The sequence below is a fragment of the Brachypodium distachyon genome, chromosome 2, assembly GCF_000005505.3.
Source record: "Brachypodium distachyon strain Bd21 chromosome 2, Brachypodium_distachyon_v3.0, whole genome shotgun sequence".
NCBI classification, from domain to species: Eukaryota; Viridiplantae; Streptophyta; class Magnoliopsida; order Poales; family Poaceae; genus Brachypodium; species Brachypodium distachyon.
In genome coordinates this window covers 44,831,735-44,841,750 of record NC_016132.3, presented here as the reverse complement: position 1 = coordinate 44,841,750, position 10,016 = coordinate 44,831,735, and the positions used below count along the sequence as shown (strand labels likewise).

The window sequence follows — 10,016 nt, the reverse complement described above, 5'->3', positions numbered from 1 at the left end:
GGGGCTCCGGCACCAGCTCGGGGTCCGGCTTCCGCTGCATCCGCTCGACCACTTCGTCGACGAACCCGCTCACCGCCTGGCAGTGGGTGGGGGCGTCCTCGCTTTCCGACCAAGTGTCCAACAGCGTCTCGAAGGGGAACTCAGGGTGCCGGAGGTGCACCCTCGGAAGGATCGTCCCGGCAACCTCCCGGGCGCAGTTGGCGATCTCCTCGTTGCAGAACTTGGAGATCCATACATCGAGCGCCGCGAGCTTCCCCACCAAGTCGGAGAAGAACGGGATCAGCGTGGTAACGTCCGCCCGTCCACCCGCGTGGCCCGTAGTTCGAACCGCGGCAGCAGGTTGCGCAGCGGTTGGGCGATTCCAAGCAGCTTCTTGGTCTCCAGCTCCCGCTGCCCGATCAGCGTGCCATGGTTGGTCCGAGCCAAATGCATCGCGTGCTTGGCTTTGCGGAGGAGGCTCGCCTGCGCTGAGAGTTGTGTGGCCTTGGCCGCATTCTCCTCGCCCGTCTTGACGAGCTCCTCCCAGACGGTGGCCAGCTCGGTCTCGAGGCGGGCCCTCCTATCCTCGGCAGAATTGAGCTCAACCTCCTGCCGTGCTGCCGCTGTTACCGCATCTTCCGTAGCCTTGGTCTGCCCCTCCAGCTTGACGCGCAGGCCCTGGATCTGACCGAGGTAGCTGCTGATCAGGTCGCTCTTCTCGTCGATGCGAACCTGAGCCGCGGCGAGCACCTCCGCGTGCTCCTTCTTGGCTTTCGCCTGCACCACCACCAGCGAGTCCAGGGTTTCCTAGAGCTCGGCCCGCTGAGCCTCCAGCCGCCGGTAGAGCTCCTCCTCGGGGACGACCGGCATGCCGGCCTCGTCCCAGGCTTCCCGAGCGAGGCGTGCCTCCTCCCGCACCCGGGAGAGTTCCTGCCGCTCCTTCTCCACGGCCAGTCGCACCTCGCCGAGCTGACTCTTGGCGATCTAGTGGTGCTCCCTCACCTGGTTGAAGGAGGTGACGAAGGCTAGCTGCTGGTCCTTGATGGCGTCAAGGAACCGGTGCCACCTGTCGAAAATGCTCGGGTCCCAAGTGATGGGATTCCAAGCCACCCCGGCGAGGGTGCCGAGGTCCGCGCTGGAGGTGGCGGCCGACGGCGATGAAGCGCCTGCCGCCCCTGTCTCGCCGGGCAGGAGGTCGTCCCCTTGCGGCAACGCGTCCTACTGGTCCTCTGCTGCAGCCTCCCCCGCACCCACGTTTGAGAGTTGTGGGGCTGGTGGGGTTGCCGCACCCCCCGCAGGGGCCGCCTCCTACTGGTGGGCCGAAGAGTCCGTGCCGGCAGCCTCTGTGGCTGCTGGCGCGTCGCCGAACGCCTCTTCGGTGGCGGTGGTGGCGGCGGGGCTTGGCGCGGGGGCTACCTCCGGTTCCTCCGCTGTCCCCGCGGCCTCGATGACGGGTCCGAGGTCAATCACCGCAGCGCCCGCTCCCGGTGCGGGCGCGATCGGGCCTGCAACAGAAAGACGGGTTAAGATCCGAAGGGCTATTCAAGTTACCCGGTGGGGGACGCAGGAGGCGCTGGATGAGTACCGTGCGGGGCCGCCGGGCTTGTGGGAGGGGCTTCCTCCTGCTCTCTTCCGGCCGTCGTTGCTTGGACGCCTGCTACGGGCTGGACATCGTCTGCGGATAGAGAGGACAGTACGGTTGTGGATCAGCTAGTAAAGGGGATGTAAGTAGAGGAGCGGGGTAAGGTGCGGTACCCATTGCCAGCGCCACCTCCTTCGGGGCCGCGTCGGCGGCAGGCGCAGCAGCGGCGCCGCTGGCCCTCGTGGCGGCCGGATCGGAGCTGCTGCCGGCCTGCGTGCGCGCCTTCTTGCTCGGCACGGCAGGTGGCGAATCAGCCCTCCCCCTCTTGCCGGCACTAGCCGGCGAGCCGTCCTTCGGGGGGTTGAGCTGGAGCTTGAAGCCCCGGAAGAGCCGCCGTGCAGGCAGGGCCGTGGGCGCCCGTGGGGTCGCCGCAGCCCAGGGTGTCGCGTGAACTGTCAAGGGAGTTGCCACTGCAGTGGCGGCCACCGCGGGGGTGGTCGTCGCCACGCTACCGACAGCAGTTGCGGAAGTGGTCGCTACCGCTGCATGTGCCCTTGTTCTACTGACGATCAAGGGCGTCTCATCCTCCTCTTCCTCCTCGTTGTCCACGGGGACGACTACCTGGGTCGCGGCAGGCTGGCCCGCCTCATCGGAGGAGGACGGAATGGAGGGCCAGTTGACCTCTGACTCGCCCCCACTCTCTTCAAGCACCTGCTTCCCGCGAGGTGCCGGCGGAGGAGCACGCGGGGTCTGAGTGAGGGAATCGTCCATCAACCCTCACTCGTTGCAGGGCGGGAAGGAGGCGATGATGTCGGTCAGCTCCGGAATGCCGGCATGGAGGGAGATAACCCCCAGCGGGAACCCCGTGACGGGAGCGTCCTCGCCGGAGATCCCCTTCATCCACACCCGAAGTAACTCCCAGTCCACGCCCTTGCGATGGAGGCGTGTCCCGTCCTCGGACCCCGTGTACATCCACGCGGGACGGGAGCGCAGTTGGAGCGGCGCGACGTGCCGGCTAATGAAGGTGCGCGCCACATCAAGGTCGGTGAGCCCCGCTAGCCGCAGGGCCTTGATCTTCTCCACGATGGGGAGGAGATCAACGTCACGGTGGTACTGGTCCCGCCAGCCGCCGTTGGGTTGCGGCAGCTTGGTGGGCGCATAGATGAACTCCTCGGGGTCTTCCACGCGGACCCAGCACCAGTCACCCCGCCACTCCTTCTCGATCTTCTTCTCCGACCGGACGATGAACTCGGACTTCAGCCGATCGCGGGCGCGGAACACCACCCCCGACGACATCGCCTTCGCGTTATCGATGTGGGGGTAGAAGTAGTGCCGGAATAATGCCACCGACGACATTACTCCGACGAACGCCTCGCAGAGGAACTGGAAGATGGCGAGAAGATAGAGGGAGGAGGGGTGGAGTTGCGCCACCCGCAACTGATACGACTCCATGAGCGCATGGAGGAACAGGGAGAACGACGGCACCAGCCCTGTGAGGATGGAGCGCCCGAACACCCGGAAGTTGTTTTCCTAGTGGTCGGCGCCGGCGGGGAAGATCAGGGTCTCCCCGTGCTCGTTGAACTCAGAGGGAACGGCGTGCCGGATCTTGTCCAGCGCCTCGCCATTGTAGCCGGGCCGGTAGAAGGCAAGCGTGGCCCTCATCACCAGCTTCTTCTGCTCTTTATCTGCAGCGGCCTTGGTGGCCGCCTCGCTCTTGCTGACCACCGGCTTCTTTGGGGCCCTCCCTTCCTTTCCTTTCCTGGTTGTGGGGGGCGCCATGGGGAGCGTGGGCGGAAGCGGGCGAGGTTTGTGGGCGCAAGGAATCAGAAGACGAAGGAGAAAGGCTGGGGGGCTAAGTGTTTACCCCTCGGCGCAGCAGTGGGGCCTTATAGCACCCGCCTGCTCAGTAACGGTCGCATCCGCACCCAACGGGTGCGCTGGGATAATTGCGAATCGTGGGGATAACGTGAGGAGTGGCCATAACTTCCCGTGTTAAAGGGGGAGGTTACGGCGGAAATCTCACACCCACTACTCCATCCGTAACGGCAGGGTCCTTGGGACGGCAGAGAGATGCGGGCCCGAGACAACTCAGGACCCACGCGTCGGTTGGGGGCATAGCCCGGCAACCGGCCAGGGAGGAGTCCGCCCGGAAAACGGCGTTGCCGGCCCACGCCCGGGGGCTACTGTCACACCAGTGGCACCTAGGGTACCACCGCTGCAGGACGCGTGGGTCGCCTCACTCGCTCCCCGGGAGGATCACACCCCGGGCAGCAGTATACAAGCTGCCCGGCAAGCTACCATCCCGGCAGTGCTAGCGGGGCTTCGGGGGAGAGTTCCTGCCTGGGCACCTCCCGGAAAGGTACTTGCCGGGAGGGGCGTTCCCGGGCGCAGGTTCCGTTGCAAGAGCAGGACCGAGCAAGCAGGACAGCAATGCCACGTGGGCGCGTGGCAGGCACCCTGCCCGCAGGGTTTGTCAGGACAAGGAGTGAGGCGCATGACGCAGTTAATGAGCCGACAGGAAGGGGGTTCCCCGTCAAGTCATGCAAACAGTGGCTGTCCAAGAGTAGTTTTTTGGCCTTAGACCCCTAGCTACAAGGCTAGTATTCTTGCATGTATGCCAGCACACCGAGGAGGAGCTGCTCAAGCTCCCTGCTCGCCACTTGTAAACCATGAACCGTGGCACTTGTGGTATCCCCTTGGCTATAAAAGGAGGACCCCCGCCAACGATCAAAGGGGTTCGTTGGTTCATTCGTTGGTTCGTTCGTTGGTTCGCTAACCAACTCATAGTGTTACACTAGCAGTAGCCCAAAGTAGCAAAGGACACTTAGCCAAAAAGAGAGCACCCGGGGGCTTCCCCCGGCAACCTGTAAGCACTTGCCTTTCTATCAATACTAGCTCAGACAAGCAGGACGTAGGGTTTTACACCTCCGGGTGGCCCGAACCTGGGTAAAACGGGCGTTCGTGTTCACCGTGTGTTGACGCGCTTTGCATTGGCCCCGCCCGCGATCACCAGAGCGATCCACGTAGCCCACTTCCGAACCAAAAAGGGGGTGCCCGCGCATCCCCGGTGTCACCCCCGTGCCGCGACGGCCACTCTAGGCTTGGCTCTAGGTTTAAAACCTTGTTTGCTGGTACTATAGTATTATTTGTATGAAGTTGAGGTTCTGTTCTTGAATGCTGGTAATACATTCTTTTATTCGAAGTTTATTTGGAGTTATATTTGGATTTGGATATATGTTTGGAACTATGCATTTATTTTGTTTCGTTCTTCGCGTTAAATTATTCGGATTGCGATTGCGACGAATGCCAGGGAGTTGACGACCGCAACGACTTTTCTGATCCAGGCAAGTTACACTTATTGATCATGTAGTACCTATATTTTAGCTTATGCTATTTTGTTTACAATGTCAGAGGGATGCATGTTAGAGTTATTTCTTTATGAAGTATTTATCAAATGCGTTTTCAACATGTTTAGTTATTCCTAGTAGATTGCTTATAGGATTTATTGCCATGCCACCAAATACCTTATGTTATGTATTTACATTTTCCCAAAGCATGCTATACTATTATAACGGGCCGGGACCCAAACTATGTTGAAAAGTATTAAGTGTTCTTTATGAGCGAGTATGTTTTTGGAAAAATGTTTTCGAAGTAAAACCAAAATGTTTTATCTGGATGGAGTGGTATGATGGAGGCCAGTTGGCTGTCGGCAAGTGTTGTAACCCCGTAACGGGTACACGCTCAGGAGAAGGTGGGTACTGCCATCCAGAAATCCAAGAGTTCAAACCTTCTCATGTACCCAAAAGCTTCTTGTGCAACCACTTGCTATTATGGGCTTTGGCTTGGTCGATTAACTAGCGGGAAACCCTTACCTAGGTATCACCATCCGGAGAGAGGCCAATGTGCTCATATGGGGCGGGCGGTGCCAGAATTAGGTATCGGGGGGCTTCTAGTGAAAGACTTCGTCACAATCTTTACCTGTTGCGCACGCTTGTCTTCAGGCAACACTTTGAACTGATTGCGTCAAGTGGGTAAAGTGTACAAACCTCACGAGAGTGTCAATTTAATCGATTAGCCATGCCCCTAGTTACGGGCGACTTTTGAGTCATTAAGTCAGGAGAAGTGGAGATCTTCAAGTTTTGTTTTCAAAAACCCCAAAACTGTTTTGACTCGATGGAAGATTCCACAGGATGAGTCTGGGGAAAGGGATGCTATGTGAGTGTCAGTTGACCCAGAGTGCATAGCTAGGTCGTGGAGTGAACTTCCACAGAATGACCATACTATTGATCAAACCCTGTTTTATCAAAACTCCAGGATTAGAGATTTTCAAAGGAAAGTACTATGAGTAATTCAAAACCCCAAAAGTAGCATTTTGTAAAACAACCCTAGTAGCCAAACTAGGAAATTCTTCATCATTTCCATGCATTCCTCCTAACCACACAGGTGTGACTTGCAAGTACATTCAATGTACTGACCTGCACCTATCATGTGCAGAGAGTGACGATTAAGAAGAAGACGCAGGGTCGCGAGTCTACACTCAACTTGCCTGTGGCGTTGATGGGACTCCCTCTTTATCAGTTTATTTTATTTGGACTTCTGCTTGGCTTGTATTAAGTACTCTGGATTTGTATTTCGAACCGATGTAATAGACATGTGTATGGTATTTCATCAATGGAACTGTGTGTGCTAGCATTTGATCCAGGGACTAGCACAGATTACACAGAGGTTCGGATCCTTACGGGTTTGGGTCGCCCCGCAGATGGTATCAGAGCGCAAGTTGCCTTTAGGTCGTGACCCTAGTACTGGAAAAGCGATAAGGACTTATTTTAAGTAAATCAAGATTAATATATACCTATATATTTATACTCCTATTCTTGTCTATCTAACATGGATTCCAATTGACTTTTCTCCTCTTTGTTAAAAATTGTGTAGATGGCTGCCAACGGAGAGTTTCACCAGGCTGGACAGGGCAACTTTCCCTTTGAGGCACAGCTGCGTGACGTGACCACGTACCTGTGCATGCCTTCGCCAAAGTTCCGTGCTTACCGTCGCGCGGACCGTCCAGGAAACGTCGACGTCGGCGCCAAGATCCGTGGACGCCAGGTTCACCCCGTCACCAGGGACGTCACCTTCACCGTGGGAGCAGACACCTCGGAGGCTGGCCTGATAAAGGCTATGCAGGAGGCTCTTGCCCGCACCTGCGACGAGTACGCCTCTGAGCTCATCACTGTCTACGAGGACTTCGGCAAGAAGACCCGATACGGGAATTTGTTTCCCCGTACCGACGACCTCACCCCCAGCGCCCAATAGTACGACGACCTCGAGCGTTACCTCGATAGTGTTCAGAGTCAGCATGAGGTCACTAGGAGCATCTCGGATGCACACCTCCACGCCCGGAATGAGCTGAACCGGGAGTTAGCCCTGGCTGATGTTCAGATCGCCGCTCTCAAGCGGGAGAACGATCTGCTGAAGGCCAAGGACGTGGAGTCTCAGCAGAAGATTCAGGCACTGGAGGCCCTGAACAATGACGCCAAGGTCGAGCTAGATCAGCTTCAGGAGACAGCTGTCATACAGCAAGAGGAGCTAGGGGAAGCAGCAGATGAGGAGGGACTGGAGAACCAGATCAATAACTTTGAGATGGAGGTGCACCTTCTCAAGGGAACCATTTCCACCCTCCGGGAGGAGCTGGAGGAGGCACGTGACGATGGAGAGGATCTCCAGGATGAGGATGAGGCATTCTTGAGCAATGACGAGGACTACGAGGAGGAGATGCAGATCAGGGTTGAGGAGTTCGACGATGAGATGGCCGACTTCGGAGACGAGGACGAGCCGATGGAGGACGAGGAGGACCCCGAGGAGGTTATCTTCGAGTCCGACGTTGAGACCGATCGTGACGAGTAGCGTCCTTACCCTTAGTTTGTTTATGAGTTTGCCTTCGCGTTAGTATCATTAGTATCCTGATCAATCGACGTGTGAACATCAGGATTAGGTTTGTGTGTGGACTTATCACTATGTTTTATCACTTTGCTTTTTCACGAATGAAGTTTTAATTGGAGTTATATGGTTCTTTTCATGCTGCTAGCATATATGGGTAGTATGTTATTCTGATAGATCCATCTATCTCGACTCTCACCTTTTCCAGCAAGATGGCTGCCCGCAACACCTTTCGTAACAACGGGGGATTTCCCGGATTTGCTGATTTTATCCAAGCTCAAACCCAATTGGTCAACCTTATGACTCAGACTCTGCAGAACAACCGACAGAACAATCCACCCCCACCACCACCACCCTCGGACAGGCTTACCCGATTCCTTAGACTCCACCCACCTACCTTTGCAAACTCAGTTGAACCAATTGAAGCGGATGATTGGCTTAGAGTCATTGAAAAGAAGTTAGCCACCATCCAATGCACTGAACAAGAGAAGGTTCTGTATGCAAGCCACCAACTGGAGGGCGCAGCTACCGCATGGTGGGACAACTTCAAGTTTGGTTATGATGGAGAGGTCATCACTTGGGATGACTTCGTTCGTGGATTTCGGTCCGCCCACATTCTAACTGGAAATATCAGACTGATGAAGAAGGAATTCCGCTCTCTTCGCCAAGGTTCCAAATCTATGAAGGAGTATTTGGACCGTTTCACCAGCTTGGCTAGGTATGCCCAAGGAGATGTGGCTGATGATGATGAACATCAGGAGAGGTTTCTCGAAGGACTGAATGATGAGCTTAGTGTGCAGCTGGTGTCCATTAGCTTTGCTACCTTTCAGCACTTGGTGGACAAGGCCATACGCCTTGAGGGAAAGCAGAAGGAGATTGAAAACAGGAAGAGGAGGGCAAGTAACCACAAGATTGATTCCAGGCCCCATGTCAAATCTCGCCACTTTTCACCTCCTAGAGACCACCACTCTGGATCATCCTCTGGAAGATTCCATGGCATGAGTCATCAACAGCACAGGCACCAGAGCCACCACAGTCACCAAGATGAAGCGACCGCCCCCGTACAAGGGTTCGATCTCTGTGCTTTAGTGCTAGTCCCCTGGATCGACTCACTAGCACACACAGTTTCAATATGTAATATCATAGAACAAAGGTCTCAATATTACAACGAATCATCCAGAATTTAAAGGTACTTACAACTCGCATAACCTCACGGGTTAGCTGGAAATAAAACAACTGTTTAGCAGCGGAAAACGAAAGATACAAGGGCACATCAACACCACGGTGAGAGCGTGTTGGAATGTAAGCCCGTAACCCAAACAAGCAGAACGTACATCTTACTCGACGTCGGAGCTTCCTGCATCATTAAACGATGCAACCACTAGGGTCAATACATTGAATGTATTGGCAAGATTCACTAGGAGTTATAATGGAACCTACCAAGCATATGCAGTATTTGGCAAGGTGGAGTTTAGGCTGTTTGCGTGGAAGCAGATCATAAATTACCCTACTACAAAGGAATGTTATAATAATATTAACTAATGGACACGGGGTAGACACACCCATGCTGCTATTAACCTAGAGTACATTGAAGTGGATTCTTCAAGTGCTCCTACCCTGTTCAAACCATTCATTTTATTTAAGAAATTGGAATGAGTGAGACTTTCCTTACAGCTCCACATCTAGTTGCTCAAATTGTCCGTTGCCGGGGACACGGCTAAGTACTTAGTTTTGACGCTCTCGAGAGTTTATACACATTCCCCACAAGAAACTGACATGTTAATCCCTTGCTGTCCTCAGGGTAGAGTAGCAACGGCATCGATTACGAGATTTTCAGAGGTAATTCCCTAAACCACGAGAGAATCACGCTCCCCCTACACGGCTACCTCAGTACAATTCCTCGGGTCTAGGTTCATACAACTTACTCTTGTCTCGCCAGAGCCCATATAGCATTGTGGTTGTACTAGAAGCTTCTAAATAGGAAACTAGTCCAGTCTCAGTTACCCCAGGTGGCATTCCACATTTGCAACGTAGGCGCTCCCCGAGTCCACAGGAGAGACGTCCATGGACGATCCATTCCTGAATCCACAGGAACTCGACTCAGAGGGACCCATAGAAATGGACCTGACGCCGCTAATCCTCAAAATCCTCAAAACAGCCCACCCAGGATGGTTCATTGAATTAGTTGTTTTGTCTTACATCTAACAAAAACATTTCATATAGCCAACGGCATAACAATATCATAATGTAGTTATTGCCCCCACGATACTACCATAGCCTAGCATTCAACTACAATCGATGGCAATTTTCGTAGCAAGGTAATGGCGAGGGTAAACTATACTACCTGGGATTTATAGCTAGCATAGAAGTACGAGTAATAGTCCTATCAATGCATCTCTACCAACAACACTAATGCATAAGTATTTTAAAACAACAATAATAATGGAATATGATCAAAGTGAACTTGCCTTGTCCAAGGTTGTGATAGTTCTCGCACTCTTCGCAACAACAAGGAATACAG

The 10,016-nt window shown here is 54.5% G+C and overlaps 1 protein-coding gene across 1 annotated transcript; it reads right to left on the bottom strand.

Moving 5' to 3' along the window:
* Positions 1-279: 279 nt before the first annotated feature.
* LOC104583306 (translation initiation factor IF-2-like) lies at positions 280-2,332 on the bottom strand. The gene is made up of 3 exons (XM_010235166.1): positions 1,735-2,332; positions 1,396-1,484; positions 280-756 (listed from the first exon to the last, which is right to left on the bottom strand). The coding sequence occupies exons 1-3, from the start codon at positions 2,330-2,332 to the stop codon at positions 280-282; spliced, it is 1,164 nt and encodes a 387-aa protein (XP_010233468.1).
* Between the last annotated feature and the right edge of the window lie 7,684 nt (positions 2,333-10,016).